This window comes from Cuculus canorus, chromosome 5, assembly GCF_017976375.1.
Source record: "Cuculus canorus isolate bCucCan1 chromosome 5, bCucCan1.pri, whole genome shotgun sequence".
In the NCBI taxonomy this organism is placed as follows: Eukaryota; Metazoa; Chordata; class Aves; order Cuculiformes; family Cuculidae; genus Cuculus; species Cuculus canorus.
The window spans coordinates 34,948,028-34,967,259 of NC_071405.1; the positions used below are offsets into that span (position 1 = coordinate 34,948,028).

At 39.6% G+C, this 19,232-nt stretch overlaps 1 protein-coding gene across 7 annotated transcripts in view; it reads right to left on the bottom strand.

Moving 5' to 3' along the window:
• Positions 1-19,232, bottom strand: part of BMAL1 (basic helix-loop-helix ARNT like 1) — a 54,024-nt gene that overhangs the window by 21,450 nt on the left and 13,342 nt on the right. For 3 of the 7 annotated variants that reach the window (XM_054066634.1, XM_054066631.1, XM_054066633.1), the window contains exons 2-7: positions 5,812-5,935; positions 4,668-4,815; positions 2,785-2,805; positions 1,762-1,800; positions 1,151-1,192; positions 50-207 (exon numbers count right to left, since the gene is read on the bottom strand). In XM_054066634.1, the coding sequence (XP_053922609.1) occupies positions 50-207; positions 1,151-1,192; positions 1,762-1,800; positions 2,785-2,805; positions 4,668-4,807 (400 nt within the window). In that variant the 5' untranslated portion in view covers positions 4,808-4,815; positions 5,812-5,935. Of the gene's footprint in view, positions 1-49; positions 208-1,150; positions 1,193-1,761; positions 1,801-2,784; positions 2,806-4,667; positions 4,816-5,811; positions 5,936-8,222; positions 8,392-19,232 lie in introns of those variants that run through there. The other 4 variants (XM_054066635.1, XM_054066630.1, XM_009563819.2 and 1 more) reach the window with 4 other exon arrangements.

Here is a 19,232-nt window from a genome sequence, read left to right on the forward strand (position 1 = left end):
CCCCCAGTCCTGCCTTGTGCACCCCCTCCTCCACCCACAATCAACTTACCACGTAATGTTTTCATGTGCTGGACAGCCATTCTCAAGACAGTCAGTTTATCTAGCTTTCGAGACATAGCATTGCACGTTGGTACTAAAGACGCCAGTTCATCAATAAAACTGTTCATTTTATCTCTACGCCTTTTTTCAATTTGACTATGAGCCTCCCTAAACGATCAACAAAAAAAACCAGAAAGGCATAAGAAAATAAATCATATAAAAAAATTCCCCAAGTCTACTATAATAAAGCCACAAAAATAACCTCCTGCTGATAAAATTAAGTTGCCCTCTTATCATCGTGAAAAGGACATCCACAGAGAGAATTCTTCAGACATTTTATTTTCATTATTTGGGTGAGTAACATACAAAAGCAATAGGCAAGGCTGCAGCACATGGCTCTAATTTACCAGAAAACACATATGATGTTGGTCATATGGCATACCGAATGCTCAGTTCTGAACAGCACAGTTATCTAGAGATTTCTACTGCTGTACAAACTTTGTTCTTAGCACATTCACTGAAACATAACTGGAATCATAAAGGTCACAGATAAGCAAATTCTAGTGTATATAAATACTGAATAAAGCTTTCAATTAAGAATTTGTAAGCAGTAAGCTACACGAATGTACTAAGTGTATAAAACAGTCTTTTATTCATCTTACAGCATTCTATTTGAAGTATTTGAGATACATCTGAACTATACTCTCCTTAACCAGGAAAAATTATGATAAACACTAAGTTATTTTATTTTTGGTTTATATTTTGCTATATTAAAGAGCCACTGTTAACACTTTTACAACTACTGAATTTTTAACACTACTGAATTTGAAAGAAACAAGAGTAGAACTTAACATTACTAGAAACATACACTGACTTCAATTTCAACGTTAATGTTAACAAAAGTGACTAAAACCAAGTTACCTGCCAAGTTAACATTTTCACAAAACAATACACAGCTTATACATGAAAAATGTAAACAGTGTGAAGATATGGAAAAATAAAAGAAAGTCAAAGCCAGAAAAAACAATTTCAGGGTAAGAAACACATGCAAATATTTCATATATGGCAAAAGGCAAGAGATTGTTTTCAACATAGTTGTCTAGAGTACTACCTTGCATTTTTTATTCTGCCTTGTTGGTCTGTATACTCCAATCTGTTGAAAAAATGGTATCATGAAGTTAGAGTGCTGAAAAGACTGAAAACAATTCTTTTAATGAATCTTACTACTGATCCTCACTAAAATAGTTTCTTTCAATTTTAGTATTTAATTAACCTTTCTTCAGAAAATAATCATTACTTACAATACTGTGGCTCAAAGTGTTGGGTATTCTTGTCTTTTTTAATTTCTCCAACAGTCTTAACCCTTTGTCCCAGCAAAGAAACAATTTCATAGAACTATAGAATGGTTTGGGTCAGAAGGGTCCTTAAAGATCATCCAGTTCCAATCCCTCTGCCACAGGCAGGGACACCTTCCAGTTGATCAGGTTGCTCAAAGCCCCATCCAACCTGGCCTTGAACACCTCCAGGGATGGAGCAGCCATGCTTCTCTGGGCAACCTGTGCCAGTGCCTCACCACCCTCACAGGAAAAAAATGTCTTCCTAATATCTAATCTAAATCCATTTGCAAGACCTGACCATAGTGACACTGAAAACAGATATCTACACACAGGATCCTATGTCAGTACTGTGGAACTAACATTTTAGTGACTTTATCAATAGTACCTTCCGTGTTGATCATCTTTATCTGTATCCATACCTTCCCTGCAGAAATGGAATAAAGCAATACATCAAAAATTAAGCAGGATTAGCAAAACTGTTATCAAACTATCATAAAATTAGAATAAATTATTCCCATCATCTTTAAATTCTAAATACAAAAATAATAATATAAAAGCAAGAACTCGGACTAAAGAAGCTGTGTGATTTTTGTAATATTAAAACATTTTCTTAAATTAGTTGTGCCTCCTTTGGAGCTAACAAAATGGCACAGTTTGACGTGTTTGACAGTGAAACATGCTGCAGTTCAAAGATATCATCTGTTATAAGAATGTTCTTCAGTTAACTAGAGGGGGGAAGAAAAGGACATATCAAAGCAGATATTTTTCATGCCTTCTTCAGCATTCAGGCTATTAACTTACATTTACTATAGTTAAAAGTTGGACCAGAGGCCTAGCATAAAATTCACAAATTGCCTTGAATTACTTGGTACAGATGCCTACACTTCACTTTGCCTTATGGTTGTTAATCCTAGGGTAGAAAATGGTAATAACTTAGGCCAACAAACTATGAGAAATGGCCAAATGCATGGACAGGTTGAGAGACTATGAAACTAGCTAGGCACATTTTAAACCAGTGCAATTTTCAGTATAGGTACATGGCTTACTTCTGTCCTAACATAAAAAAAAGTAAGAAAGGAAGTCTGAAGAATAAAAAAAAGACCCTTCTTACTAGTTGTTCATATTGTAACCATATATACAGCAATAAGGAGAGGAAAGGGTAAATTTTCATAGCCGTATCTAGTAAAGCAGTTAAATTCCTAAGACTACAGAACTGCTAGACAAAAGAATTAGGAAGAGAATGTTTATAGGTATATATAAATCCATACAACCATGCTTAAACAGACACTCTTAAGCCTAGCTTATTGTGGTTTAATTTTTACCTGCAATTTTTAGGTAAAGGGGAGGGAAATGCAAGGAAAAACACTGAGCATCTTTTTCAAGTGATTATTAAAATATTTATACTTACTCAAAAGGAAAGCCATCAAGTCTGAAAAGAAAGAGAAATAAAGTACACCATATACAGGAAATAAGAATAATGTCTTAGATTTTTCTGTTGAGATTTTCAGGCTAATTTATATTCTATTTGAAATGAAAAGCACGATGAAAACAAGACAATAGTGAATGTGTTCTTAGGAGACAAGCTTGTTCAAATAAATCTACTTACTGAAAGAATGATCACACGTTTTAAGGAAAGATAGCACTGTTCATTACGCTTAATGTGAAAAACTAACCTAAACTATGTTATGCAAATCATTGAGATATAGTTTCATCTTCAGAAATCAAAGATCTGTGCTTTAATGTGTGTTGCCCTTGTGGTGAGACACATGGGATTTCAAAGGACTCTAAGGCCAGAAACTAAAAAAGAAAAAAAAAATATCCCAAGTTTCTCAGTATTTGATTCTGCCCAGCAGGACAGATGAACATTTTCTTTTAGTCAGTATTAAAGTCCTAATTCTGAACTTTATATAGACTTTATCATATCATAAAGAAATTAAACAGAATTTCTACATGCAAGATAAAAGTTGGCATCACTTCAAGACTGTGAAGTGATCTGAAATAGCACTGAGCCGTAACATTTTAAGACATTATATTTTATAAGGCCCTTGTGAAAAATCTTCTCATATTAGCCAGTAACATTTTAGTTATTCCTGTTTAACACTGGACATTAGCATTCTTAGACATGGCAGTCTTTCATACTATTCACTGTACTTTTAAATCAATTATCTTTGTGATTAGTTTTTAAAAAAAGTTTGAACAATGTGAAAGGTTTTCTTCATCTCAGTACTTAACAGTACCTAACATTTCTCCTAAAAAATCCCATGCACAGGGAACCCAATAGTTAATTTTCATGCTCAGAACGGATTAAAAATTCTACCCCTCCCTGTAAAAAGAACTGCCAACGACTCAAAACACCCCAGTTATATTTGTGCTAAATTACATAAAAATGGACTACATAGCTGTATTAATAATGGATGGGACCCATTTGTAAGCTAGCCTGCAGCTAGACTTTGTAAAATTACAATACACACAAGGTTTGCACAGTGACTTAGAGAAAATAGGTTGGTCTTGGTGTACCTAGAGCAGAAGACATTACTCATTTAGAAATCTGACAAAGTTTACCACAGCCTTCGCTATTCTAGAGCAGAGTTGGTATGATTTCTTTCTGTTTCAAATACCTGCCCAAGAGAGAAGCTATGGCTTGGACGGTGCTTCTGAGCACTGCTATTAGCAAGCTTCCTTTAAAGAGAAGCAACTTTCTTGAAACAAAACCACATTATACCACTGGTTCAGAAGAAACCGAGTTTTTATTTTGTCAGGAAGAACAGTCCACAGTTGAGGATCAATATAAGATTAAATCAGCTGATTAAATGAAAGGCAGATCTAATGCCACAAATCAGACTACTCATGCATATTCAACTAGGAGACCAAAAACATCAGGCAAAAGTTGGCAGCACAATGATAGGAAATTACTAAAGAAGAAAAAAAATAGGTGAAGAAAAGGAAATATTCCTAGTTTTGCTTCTGCTTTTTAATGAATTTATCTTTCCTCCCACTCGTCACACATTCTATTTCCTATGTAAACAGTCGATACAATCAGCCTTCACACTGTGCATTTCAATCAATCTTACTTTTTTTCCTCTTCATTAGCCAAAGGTTTCCCTCCCCAGCCTTATCCCATTTGACAGTCCCCAAATGCATAGTAGCTTTTTTCTTTATTAAAACCTTTACAGGAGGTTGTCAAGAAAAGGTTATTTAAAAATCACTATAAATACTTCTACCGTTTCAGCCACTGTATTGTTTTGTTTCAGCCTCTTTTTACCAGTGTTAAATCAACAGAAATCAGCTTACTGATAATCGGTAGAGCTTCCCTTTCTTTTCCTATTACAATCCATTCCTGAAGTGCTAAGGGAACTGGAGATCAAGTCAGCAGGGTCAGGTGACATGAAGTCATTAATCGTAGAAGATATGTCCATCCTTTGGTCTGCCATTGGATTGTCTAACATTGGAAAAAAAACCCCAACAAATCACCACCATAAAACCCACTGAATTAATAGGAGCAGAAACTTACAAAATCTTAACCAAAAAAAGAAAAAAAAAGAATCACAAAGAGCATTCATAAAACCCACAAAAATCAAAATTCTATTACTTCCTTTTGCCATAAACCAGATAACAGGCAATTTCTCCTCTTCCAGCTACTCGTGCATTGAATATTGCATACAAACCACGACCATTCTCAAAATACATTACTTGAAAAACAATCACTGGAGTGATCTTTAACTAAACCACATTTGTTTAGTTATTCCTGTTCAACACTGAACATTAGCATTCTTAGACATGGTAGTCTTTCATATTATTCGCTGTACTTTTAAATCAATTATCTTTGTGATCAGTTTTTAAAAGAAGTTTGAACAATGTGAAAGGTTTTCTTCATCTTTCAATCTGTACATCTGAGTCAATGGGTCAAAACCCTTCTGATGCTCACAAAGTAATAGCATGCAGGTCTGGAACAGGACATAGAAACAGAAATGAGGCATCAGTTTTCCACTTGTGAAAACATTAACTGAAAGTATTGTGAAAGCATTAACTGGACAGTCAACTGCTTCTACCTAACATAAATAAAGGATAGGTTCTGTCTGTCTTTTACTGACTGGGAACATTAGTTTTAGCATGTCTCTCCATTTGAATGAAGATCATACTATTAAAGTTCATAAACTTCGAGAGTTATAATTCCACTGAATTTCATGAAGATTTCAATACAAAATCAGGTTAAATGAACACCTCCACCACAGCAGACCCCACAAAGAAAACCCTAACACCCCAATGATGGTCTAAGATGACTAGTTAAAGGTGCAAACAAATCTAATTAGCTTTTTCATCCAAAACATACACATTTTAATCCTCTAGACCACAAATTATTATATTGGTTGAAGAACTCTGTGAAAGGCTTATTTATTTCTAAATGGCATCAGCTGTGAAACAGAACACTTCTTACCTGAAAGGCTGTCTTGGGAGCCTAGATCAACTTGGAGAAAGATGATGATGAACAGCCTAAAGCAGTTGATCACCTTAGAACTCTTCTGTGTCTCATATTCTGTTAGTCAAGTGCTTTCAAAAACCTGAATGGGAAGAAAATCAGCAAGCTTAAATGCACTTTCAGAACAAGTCTGTTTGGAACAATTGTTTTAGACACAGTTTACAACAGCAAATTATGTTCTCTATTCATGGATCAAATTTTAATTTACTTATAAAGCATAGAAGCTTTATCCATCAACAAAAGGGTTACATGTTGAGATGTGGATCTCCAGTGGACCAAGGTTTGGAACAGAAGGGATCTCTTCAGCACCACTTGCTTTTGGGCCCTGCTTATAGTTTTTTCGTCTTTGCATAAAATCCCTCCACTTGCCAACAGCGATCAGATCTCAACACCTTTGTTGTCAGATGCTACCAGAATGAGTCAAACTGCTGTTACAGTGCAAAGGACAGACTTAGCCCTTCACTCCTGACCGCCTTACTTTTAAGGTGGCCATAGCAGTACAACAGTTCGGGCTTGGCTTACTATTTTATTTCCCCTTGTAACAGCAGCTGGCATTTTCAAAAGAAGGGGGATTAAACATTGTTCTGTATTACAGGCTTCAAGTTCAAGATAAAGCCACACGCCATACTGTAACTCCACTCCTCAGCTGTGTCTCCCAACTCGACTGGCTGGTCTGCAGCTGGATGTCCTTCCCTTCCAAATTTCTGTCACAAAACAAGTTTCTCAGCAAAACTTACTACGCAAGACCTAAAAACTGTTCTAAACCTGCCTCCTGCAAAAAACCACAAAACTTCCAAAGTCTTTTGGATTCACTGTTTTCTGGTAAATGCAGCTGTGAACATTGTGACTGCCTTTCCAACATGCCATGACAGCAGAGCTTCCCAATTACACAGATCAGCAAGCTCCCATGACACTCTCAGAAGCCTGCAAGTCAAACAACCAGCATTCTGTCAACATGACCACATTACAACTGATTCTACTGAATCACATATACAGACATGTTAAGAGTTATAAGCCAACAGAAACCTCAGAAAATTCAGAGTCAATGGTATCATTTTCTTCATCTCTTCCAGAATAGAAAATCCAAAATTTATTTGCAATTATCAAAATGTCTGGTTCTGTTATGATAACAGTCAGGATAACAGCTCTTAAATCTGAAGTCAAGCAAGTCATTGCCTTAATGCCAGCAACTCATGAACCACAGTCACTGATCATTTCTCTGTGCTTGATTCAGACAAAACTGCAACCTTCAACTTCAGTTGATGTGCAGACATTAGTTATAGCTAAACTTAGTGTGGCCTGTGGCTAAGCCCTGTGAATCCAGTGAGAAAGCTACTGTAACAGCAAACTACCTACAATGCCACTTTTTTACTTTGTCCAATTACTGTGCATCCATGATTCAGTCTTGGAACCCAATATAAAACCCAAGCACTGTATAATGCACATAGTAGAAACAAGTAGTTCTAAAGTTTCTGGCCCAACCACTCACAATTAAGTTTCAAAAGCTTCTGCACATCTCTTCTGAACATCTCACAAACACTTAACATGTGACCATATTTGTTGAACTCACATTTTACTGCTTAATATAACTTCATGGACCACCTATGATAACCTCAGACAAAGTTGGTGTAAGCTGGAATTAAAAAGAAAGGGGGAAAAAGAAGGATCTGTAAGTTTAAGACAGCCCTTTCCTTTTAACAACACCTGCAACAGTCAGCATTTTAGCTTAATAATCAGAATACTGCACAAGTCACTGGTGTGCTTTAATGCAAAAGAAAAAAAATTGCTTTGTTCCTCTTAAAACAAAATTTCAAATCAGTTTGAGACAATTTCTTGAAATCAAGTATCCATTCAACAGTGCTGCTATTTTAAATTATAATCAAGTGTCTATATTTGATAGTTTCAAAGCAGCTATTTTAAGCATCTTGACCATTTAAGCAGAACAAAATTACATAAAAACCCAAATTCTCAATTTCTTGTCAAGTCAGCCCTTTTTTCTATCATGTCCCAAATGTTCATCCCAGTTCTACCAACCACAGTCCTACATTTTAGCATTACAGGAGTTAAGAGTCACGCATGTCTCTTGAAATGAAGTTTAAAGCTAAGGAAATGTCGAAGCAATGATCAGAGCAAAAATCAGCGTGCCCCACTATAACAACAGAGAACGGTTCAGAGAAATGTTTTGTTGCAAGGCTTTCTTAAAATTCTGAAAATCTGTATCTTCTATCTTCTCAGCCTCCAGTTGCTAGTTGTTCAATGGCTCACAAAGTCCTCTATAAGAATGAGCACGTTACCCATACATAAAAAGCAAAGTTCAAATCTTTCATTTATGACGCTCAGCCTGTTGCCAAAGCACTCCAAGGACCTACTTGAAAAAATGCCATGTAGTCCACTTCCTGATTAAATTCTCCTGTAGATCAGAATCAGATGATATTTTGTCACTGTATCGCATGACAGTGTCTCTCCCCAGCCTGTTTGGGACTACTTTCTTCAGGATTCCCCTGCCTTGCATTCAGTCTTTCTCCAACCCCCTGTAACAAGGCTAATGAGACAGTAAAAACAAATCTTACTGTTTATCCCTTAAAAAAAAAAGTTAGATGACACGTGACTAGCTTAATCATGCAGCAAAGCTGATCACGAGTACATAAACACCTCTAAGCAAATCAAGGTCAGAGCTAAAGTAGGTCAACTACATCTGCCAAGCACCCATCTGGGAGTCAAGACCTCTTTACACAAGCACCACCAGTTTCAGTTACCCCTAGGCAAAAGTCAACTATCTCCAACACACGTACATATTTATTCTAAAGGAAACACAATTTATAACTTTATGAATCACAAGTGTCTCATATCTTAAAAGCACTATTTCACAAGGACAAAGGAAACTCTGCTGTGGTTTCCTTAAGAAGTAATTGAGAAGATACTGTCCCTACATGGAACGACTGAACCAAAAACAGCTACAGAAAGGAAATCATCTGCTTCCTTTTGCAGAAGTATTCACCTCTGAAGTTAACTCTCACGGTATAAACTAGCAAGAGACAGAAGAACAGGATTATTTATCTTCCTTGTCTGTATCTCTTCAAGAGGTGTTGTAGATGTACACACCCCCCAGATGTGCACACACTCAGTAAAGGCGGGAGATTTCTGCTCAGCAGCACAAGGACTGCAAGCATCCCCATGATGATTTTCAGATGCTTATCAGAACAGGAGGGCATGGCTGCTGCAGGTAACAAGCAGTTGCTACACCAGAGCCTTTATTATTAAATACGCTGTAGGAATCAAAGGAAGATCCTTGAACTAGAGCAGTGGTACCTTCCTTGTCCTTCAGTACTTAAAAAGTAGACATCAGAATACTTCATATTTGCCCAATATATTGATACTGTTTTGTTTTAATCACACATTTGTGTTCCTTGAACTCTCTAATATTATTCGCAAGAACAATCCGTACTCCCAGAAGATTAAAAGCCCTGTGGTGTCCTCTCACATGCAGATGCATCTCACCAGAGCCTCTGGAGCAAAGAAGTGGTTTTACTCTGGTTTGCTTGTTGAGGTCATCCTTTTACCACTCACTCATCAGCATGTTCACCAACCACAGCAGCCTACAATCCACATCTGAGATTTGGAACTCTTCCAGACTCAAGCTCTTAGCGACATCAGTAGCTTGGCATTTCGACTCTGCCCCTAACCTAACATGCAGAGCAGCAGGGATCCAACAGCCTCCTGCACCTCTCCAGTTAGCGGCTGCTGCAACCCTGCCCCTCATAACGTGGGTCGCACAAGTATCCCCTGCTCTGTGGAAGGCAGAAGCACAGCCTTCAGCTGCTCAAGCAACTTACTGTTCGAACAGCTGCTCCCCATCTTTCCTAAGGGAAAAGTAGCAGGCTGGAGGGAAGCATCTCATGTTTTTAAACCAGCCACAAAGCTACCAGATGAATCATTTTGACTTAGGGGCGGGGGAAACAAAAGTCTCCAATAAACAGAAGAACTCCTCCACAGGCAAAAAGAACATCTTTCAGCTCTAGGGAACTAATGTGAAGGCAGTTTCTCAATATACTGTCCACATGCACCCTCCTACCAAAACCAGGTTTGTTCATCACTAGGGTCTTTGAGAAAAGACAGAATGAGACATATCATGGCACCAACCACAGGCGTTTTCCAGACTGCCATATTGATAACGGAGGCACAAGACAATATTCTGAATTTTGTCTTGTTCACAGAGCACTTAGACTTCTGGTTCAAGAGGGGCATCAGATCCCACCTCTCCCTGCTTAAAAGTGGAAGCATTCAAGCCCTTCAACTATTTTAATAAAGGTCTTCTCCACTGCTCGAAAACCAAGGATAAGTGGTAACTGAAATAACTTTATCTCACACTGGGGAGCTCAGAACCAGGATCCAGGACCTCAGCAGTGTCTAACCAGTGCTCACTAAATGTGAAGCACCACTTCCCTCAGCCTGCTTGCAACACTACTCCCAACACAATCCAAGAGGCTGTTGGCCAACTTTGCTACAAGGACACCATTGCTGACTCACTGACCCCCAAAATCTTTTCAGTCAAACTGTTTTCCAGTCCACATGGGGCTTTTCCTCTCCGGGTGCAGAACTTGGCATTTGCCTTTGCGGAAATTTGTAAGGTTCCTTAGAATGTTCTTGGCAACCCTTTTCTCTAGCCTGTCAAGATCCTCTGATCAGTAGCACACCCCTGTGGTGTATCAGTCACTCCTCCCCATTCTGAATTGTCTGCACCTCTAAGTATAAAGCTTTAGGCATAGAAGAAAAAATGGAAAAGAGGCCGATTCTCAAAAGAGAACCAAATAGATACAACAACCTCCAAAAATCTTAGTGCATGTTATTCTCTTAGTGAAGCAAATAAATGCTTTCCTTAAGGCTGGTGCAGTCCCAGGAAAGGTACGGACCGTCTTCACAGCACAGAAAGAAAACTGGAACAAAACTAAAGCAAATCCATGCTACTTCCAGGAACCAAATCTGTTTACACCAAAAAGGGTCTGTCTGTGTAATGGATGACCTATTTCCCTCCCTCGTAGGGGACAGGTACATCACTCTACTGACATCGCCAGAAGTCTGGCATACAATTCCACAGAATAGTCACTGGGTTTGGAGACTGCATTATCATCAGAGGTATCCTGACTAACTGCTTAACCCTCAGACACAGGAGATTTCATTGCCTCTCATGTCTCAAAACCATTTGCCTCTCTACCTATTCAGTGAATCCCAGGTAAAAGAGTGTTTCAACAAAGCTTGCTGGTTTGCAATCATTTTTGAAAGCATGATCTAGTATAAGCTTCTTGTCAGCCAAGATTAGACTCTTTGAGCTCTTATTCTTTGAAATAAGGTTATGTTGACCTATTCAGATATTTCATATCGGGCCATGAAAAGAAAATAGCACAGGGGAACTAATCACGCCCCTACGAAAAGGTGGCGATGCACCCTCCTGGAAATCAGTACTTACAAGCTCCTGTTACCAAGGAACTTAGCATGCTTCAGTAATCAAACCTCCAGTACATGTATTCCACAGGTTTCCAGAAACTGCTTCCACAGGGAAAATAAAATCGACCTGCCTTTCTTGGAAGACCAGGTTTCAAGGGATTTCAGCAGTGCACCTACCAAACACAGCTATTATGTACACATGAAGCAAACTATAGCCTCCCTATAGGCTTCTGGAAGCAAAACATACTGGTCCTCATGTCACCAGATACTGCATGTAACTATATCAGTGGTGAAGTTAAGCTCAGCCACAGTGGCCAGAATGAGAGTAACCAGTTCAGATGTCTCTACTTAGAGCAGGAACCAGAACTTCCTCAGAGCTGTGCAGACTTGTTACTGGGTGCCTTATGACATTTTACAGACACACCAAGATCCCCACAGGTGTTCTAGGAACATATTTTCAGATTCCATCTCAAATGTCAAGAAGATGCATATTTTTAGGAGGCTTTAAAAAACAAAAAAAGTATAGCTGTCATACAAAATCTGTAAGACAACAGCCAATTTCCTACAAAGAGTAAGAAAAATTACACTAAGAATTACACCCAGGTATAACTATCAACACAAGATCCACTCTCAATTAGGATACTCTGTCATGCTTTTGGATGTCTTATTTCAATAGGTCCTCCTGATCAAAAACCTCCAGTTTGATTCTACTGGAAATGGTTACAACCAAAGTGGAATAAAAATCAGTTATTCTGAGAACGGCTGTTTGTAGGAAAAGGACTGAGCTCAATGTCTTAAGTGTCTTAGTTATTTAAAAAGAAAAACAAATCCAAACCAACTTAAAGACAATGCTACAGAGATTTTTTTTGTTAGCATAGCATCTCAGAATTTCTGTAGTGTAAGTTATAAAACAAAACAGTCTTCTAAAAGGTATCCAAATGAAATACCAGTCTAGCAAAACACTGTCTCATTTACTTCACATGTAGAAGACCTCATTTTAATACGAATCCAGTCAGATGGGTGATTTGGCACACCACAGAACCCATTCTATGACTCCTTCCTTAAGCTTATAACTACTGCTTGTGCTTTAATATAACTTGCAAGAGGATGTCTTGAGATTTCAAGCAATATGCTCTAACTCAATCCACTCTTCTCACTGGCAATGCACTATTTTAGTACTCCATTCGTTATTCCAGCTTCCAGTCACCAAATCCTTCTGTGCTTTTGTCAGGTTTGCATTTTCTTCTCCACTACTCATGCTGGAGTATTGTAGGCATCAAAACTAGACAATACATTTAAGCTCTGGCATGACTAATAGTACCCAAGCAATATTTCCTCACTTGACTTTTAAAGTTCATGCATTCAGGGATGTTAGCCATTTTTCAGTTTAATAGGTTGAACCACCAACTACTTCTTTTAGTCTCTGAAGTGCATTTTATTAAGGTCACAAACCTAGTTTCCTGCATTTTCCATTGAGATGAACAACCCAGTCCAAATACCAATAGGCATACTGCATACAGTTGATTCTTCTTTCCAGTCGTATTGTTCCTACAGCAACCCCAAAAGCATTTGGCACACTTTTCATTCAGAGATCCATTGCTAAACAAGCTACAATTAAAACCTTTATATCACCAGGGAACAAAGCACAGAAACAAAGGGCAAAAACATTACAAAAAGGAGTGTATTCACAAGTGGTTATATTCATACATTGTACTTTCATTTCCAGTTTTGAGCACACCCTCTGGTCCTGCTAAATTCTGTCTCTGGCTGGAAGAAGCCATCCCTGCTCTCAGCACTCTGCCAGCCTGACAGAGAAAAGTTGACAGGCTGTCAGTTCCCCTTCGTTCCTAAAGTAAGCCTTGGGAAAAGGAAGATATTCTCAGCCTGCCTAGAACAAAGCAGGGGTATTCCCCATTCAGTTGCCTTCTACTGTATCGTGTAGAAAACATATCCCTAACAGGCTCATTTTTCCCCACTGGTTTGTTAAAAGCTATTTTTTACTTAATTCTACACAAAATCAGCTGTCAGACACATATGCATCACATCCATATTAACATGATTATTTCTTTCTTCCGACTAGCTCATAGAGTCATAGAATCACCAGGTTGGAAAAGACGTCTTGGATCATCGTGTCCAACCATTCCTATACGCCACTAAACCATGTGTCTGAGCACCTCATCTATCCGTCTTTTAAATACCTCCAGGAATGGTGACTCAGCCACCTCCCTGGGCAGCAGCTCAGTACTATATTAGAGGCTCGGCTTCACTTTTGACACTGTAAATGCACTGTACCACTGGGTTTTTTGATAGGAAAACATCAGAGCTTTTTATTAAGTAGATAAGTAAGTAATCTGCTAAAAGAAAAAAAAATTGCAGAAGAACATATAATGATGGCATAGCTACTGTATGTGTTGAACTTTATGTGTGGAAATGGACAAATATATAAAAGACAATTATTCATAAACTTCCAGTTTTAAGAAAATAACCCATACACAAACACACACACACTCATGCAAATGGCTTCAGCTACTTGTAGGGAGTCCCTTTGATATATGTGGAGCAACAATAAACATGAACTTAAATAAGTTCAGCAGCCTGGTTTATTGAGGTCTCACTATTTGCCAGTTAAATCCAAATCAAACTAGTGAAAACTGACATTAGCAATTTACATACAAACACAAAAAAAAATACCCATGCCATTTCCAGTCTTGTTCAGTGCTTCAGAAATAATAACCTTCCTCATTTCTGAAATCCTGTTTTTTAAATGAACAATCTGCTGCTAAAAGAGGAGAAGACAGCACTTCAGAGTTATGACAGCTCATACTGTGGCATTATCCAACACTCTTCTCTTCGAAGAGATTCACATAAAGCAGTTAGGAACTGCAGCAATAGTGAGCACTGAGAAGTAGGGCATGTTCCCAACACCCACCCAGGGCCAGCACCAATACTGACTGATACAGTGCATTAGGAGCACAATTGCTAGAGCTGAAAACTGTCCATTCAGCTGACCGCCAACACTCAGTAATGTCACAGGAAAAGGCAAGCATCGCTGCAGGACGGCTTCTACCACTCTCACATCACATGTTCACCCATTTCAAGTGACTATGAAACCAAAATGAAAATTACACGAAATCCTTGAACAAGATATTAAAAGCAAAGTTTGATAGGTCATCGTGCCATATACTGAACGCAGAAGTGACACACTCTTGGCTGCTTCTGCGATAGCACTAGGTACGTTTTATGTTTCCTTATCTCTTACACAGAGAAAGTGGAATTTCTATGCAATGTGACATATCTCCAAGGTGAGCCCCAAATACCCTACAAGGCACACTTCGCTAAAGCAAATAGGAAATTTTTGCTTCTGAGGCCTTGTAAATCACAGCATGCAAAGTAAGACTTGGTGGAGCAAATCAAGTGATAATTTAGGAAGAAACCAGGCAGAATATTTCCTTGTACATTCGCATCCAGAAAGGTAAGTACCTCAAAATCAGTTACGTGGCTTGGAAAAAGTCATATTTGTCTAGCTCAGGATAAGCATGAGACACCGTTGAAAACCTCAGAGCTAAGCTCCACACAGAACAGCACATATAACACCTTAGTGCCATCAAAGGGGTGGCTTCACTCTCTTTTTTCTTCTTTCCCTTCTCACTCTCCCCCCCAAATTTCCCTTCCAGTACACCAGCACAGCCTTCATACAGTCCCAAGAACCCGTCTGTACAGTGTGTCGAATCAATGTGTGCACGAGGCTGAATAATAACTTGACACATAACACAGTCTTCTGCAGGGGTAGCAAGCTCAACCATCCTACTGAAAGGCCAGATGATACACAGAGCAAAGCAAGGGGGCAAGACATGCCAGAAGAGGGGAAGGCGAGTGAGTGATTAAAACATCCCTTTTACATCCCTTAACCTCTAATCCCTGCATGGTCTGAACAAGTCAAGGTGTGCCAAAACCTTTTTACTGATCCACACCCGCACTATGACATTTTCTCTCCTCAGGAGTTCATCCTTTGGGAAAGACCAGTTATGAATACAGGCACATTAGAGGAGTGTCCACATCCACTGTGCATTCACTGCTTCAGTGGAAGTATAGGCTTTATTTTCTAGAAAAAGCCATACAGCAACAGGAAAGCCCTTTACAGAAATGGCTAATGAAACATATTTCTTTTTTTGTATGTCTATACATTAAAAGCTGACACTGAACCACAAAATTCCAAACCTGTGTCATTCAGCTGCCAGAGATAGAACTGGTTGCATGCATTTTTCCAGGTAGGTTTAAAACACATGATTTCTAATTTAAATGAGCAGTCAAGTTTAAATGCATACTTTTACATTACAACTGCAACAGAAAAAGTGTTGTAAAATTGCTGTTGTATTCATAAAAATGGCTCACGTTAGCAAATCAACACAGCCATTAATAAAGGCAGAGTAATGATCAGGGAAACCAGCCATTTATTTAGTAGGGTCGTTACGCTATGCAGGTGTCTTGACTGTGAAAGAGGAAGAAAGAGAGAGAGGGGGGTGGGAGAGAGAGGGGGAGATGGGAGAGGGAGGGGGGGAGGGGGAGAGGGAGAAAGGGAGAGGGAGAAAGGGAGAGGGAGAAAGGGAGAGGGAGAAAGGGAGAGGGAGAAAGGGAGGGAGGGGAAGGGAGGGAGGGGAAGGGAGGGAGGGGAAGGGAGAGAGGGGAAGGGAGAGAGGGGAAGGGAGAGAGGGGAAGGGAGAGAGGGGAAGAAACATACAGCAAGTGGAGAAGAAAAGTGTGTCATCCACAGAAAAAAAAAAACTGCAAACCAATCCAGATAAAAAATCCTGACAACACCAAAGATGGGTAAAAAGATAAATAAAGCTTGCTGAAAACCAAACCCAAACCAAAACAGAGCCACACACATCCCAAAAGGACTCTTGGAAAGGAAAAAAAAAAAAAAATCAAAAAACCCTAGGAGGTTAATTTTTTTTTTTAAGGACAGGTTTTGCTTGGATCAAAGATCCACCCATGCAACAACTCCCTTCCCCTCCAGATGAGGAGGGGATACACCACAGAGCTAAGAGACATCTGACTAACAGTTGAAAACAGAAGTTTTTCCAACCCATTGTTTTATTCCAAAAGAGAACATTCCTCGACCTACGCACTCCGATCCCAAAGGACCTAGGAAGGATCACTAGACAGTTCACATTCCTCCATAAAAAGTTTAAGTAGGTTTAGATGATCTTATTTCCGCAAGTAGTAGGTCTGTGCCAAATATTAATAATGCAGTCCCTTAGTTACCACTTACAAATGCTCATAATTATTTACAGCTTCTGAACACTACAGAGGAGGACTTGGATATCAACCAACAAATCTACTGCAATTAAATTTATTAAAAAATGGAAAACTTTTCAGTTTCACTCACTGGAACAAGACAGGCAATGAGTTTTGCATAAGGAACAATGAAGTAAACTAGCACTCTTCAGCTTAGAAAACTTACAGGACTCAGGTCTACAACATCATCAAATGTCACAGGGACATCAAACAAAGCTTGGTTGAAAGGTTGAAAACAACACAGCTCTTCACACATGAGGTGGCAGACTGTGGAAACTCTCTGCCAAATAACAGGAAGGCCAGAAGTTCATGGGGCTTCCAAAGAGAGGTAAAACCAGTTCAGGGAAAGGAATTCGCCTGAGAGTTACCACCATATGGCTTATGAAGTCCCTGAACTGAAAATAATGGTGGGCCATTATGAAAGGACATATGCTTGCCCTAATCTTGCTATCCACCAGGCAATCCCCCAGAGCCACCGCTCAAGACAGGACTCTACAGGAAATGAAACTTCATTATGGCATGCAAGAATCGCTCCTACCCTCTTTCAGTATTAGCAAAAGAACATTATCGCAATTTCTACACATTCGGAGAAAATTTCCACTTACAAGAATGACATAGATGGAAGAGGTGAGACTGTGCCTGGCAAGACAGAGCAGATCCTCCTGGAAACTATGCTGAGGCACACAGAAAATAAGGAAGTGATAGGTGAGAACCAACATGGCTTCACTAAGAGCACATCGTGCCTTCCAAGATGCAGCTACAGCACTGGTAGATAACAGAGAGTAATCAGTCTCAACTACCCGCACTTGTGTAGAGCATTCAATGTTGCCCTATATGACATTTTCAACCATTGTTCCAAAACCCATTTGCTCAGGGACATGGTTTAGTGGTTGATAGGAATGGTTGGACTTGATAATCCAAGAGGTCTTTTCCAACCTAATCATTCTATGATTTTTGTCCCTAAATTGGAGAGACATGGATTTGGCAAGTGGACCACTCAGTGAATAAGGAATTGGCTGGATGGCCAGACTCAAGAGTTGTGGTCAATGCCTCAATGTCCAAGTGGAGACCAGTGACAAGTGGTGTCCTTCAGAGGTCAGTACTGGGACCGGCACTGTTTAGTGTCTTTGTTGGTGATACGGACAGTGGAATTGAGGGCAGTCTCAGCAAGTCTGGCAATGACACCAAGCTATGTGGCATGGTCAACCTGCTGGAGGGAAGGGATGCCATCCAGAGAGAACTGGACAGTCTTGAGAGGTGGGCCTGTGCGAACTTTAAAGTTCAACAAGGCCAAGCACAAGGTCCTGCGCCTGGATAAGGGCAATCCCAAGCACAAACACAGGCTGGGTGGAGAATGGATTGAGAGCAGCCCTGAAGAGAAGGACTTGAAGGTGCTGGCGGATGTGAAGCTCAACATGAGCCGGCAATGTGCACTTGCAGTCCAGGCAGCCAACTGCAGCCTGGGATGCATCAAAAGAAGTGTGGCCAGCAGGTCCAGGAAAGTGATTCTGTCTGTCTGCTCTGCTTCTATGAGACCTCACTTGGAATCCTGTATTCAGTTCTGGAGTCCTCATCCCAGGAGCGATGTGGACCTGTTGCAACAAATCCAGAGGAGGTCCTTGAGAGCAATGGAGTACCTTTCCTACGAAGAAAGGCTAATAGAGTTGGGCTTCTTCAGCCTGGAGAAGACAAGGCTCTGGGGAGACTGCAGTGCTTAAATGAGGCCTACAGGATAGATGGGGATGATAGGATGAGGAGTAACTGTTTTAACCTGAAACAGGGGAGATTTAGATTAGGTGCTAGGAAGACATTTTTTCCTGTGAGGGTGGCAAAGCACTGGAGCAGGCTGTCTAGAGAAGTTGTGGATGCCCCATCCCTGGTGGTGTTCAAAGCCAGGCTGGATGGGGCTTTGAGCAACCTGATCTAGTGGAAGGTATCCCTGTCCATGTCGGGAGTTGAAACTGGATGATCTTTAAGTTCCCTTCCAAACCAAACTATTCTATGATTTTATGATTCTATGAATACCCATAGTGGAAGTGTAAAGCATACAACACCCTTAGGAAACCTCTCTTGATTAATTTTGGTAATTGACCTGCAGTTATCGCCATAACATCACTTTAACACCAGGTGGAAGATTTAAATCCAGTCAGTACACATTACATGGAGTTTTAGCAAGGTAAATGTAAAAGCTTAGCTTATCAGACAAAATAGTCTAATACAGGAAACAAGATTTCTATGTCAGGTATCTACTTTCATAAGTGGAATTTCAAAGACAGTTTAAACAACTAAATCCCTACGCAGTGCCTAGAAACAGTAGCACTGAGCAGGGAACCATGTAAAAGTCAGTATGCACCACCCACCCAAAACCACCGCTCAGAACAGCCCTCCCTTAACTTCACCTTGCTAAGGACTTCAGTTAATACACACAGCTCTCCATCACCTGAAGACTGGCCTACAGCATGAAATTAAATTCCAAATCATTGAGCAAAGCTCATAATTCTCCATTAAATAGGCTAAAGGAGCCAGCAAAGTAGAGAGAGTGTTACTGATAATACATGGGGAAAATCCCAACCAAACATGCTTAGAATAGAACAGAAAATCACATATTTCAGGGAACTGTACGCTAAATAATAGATATA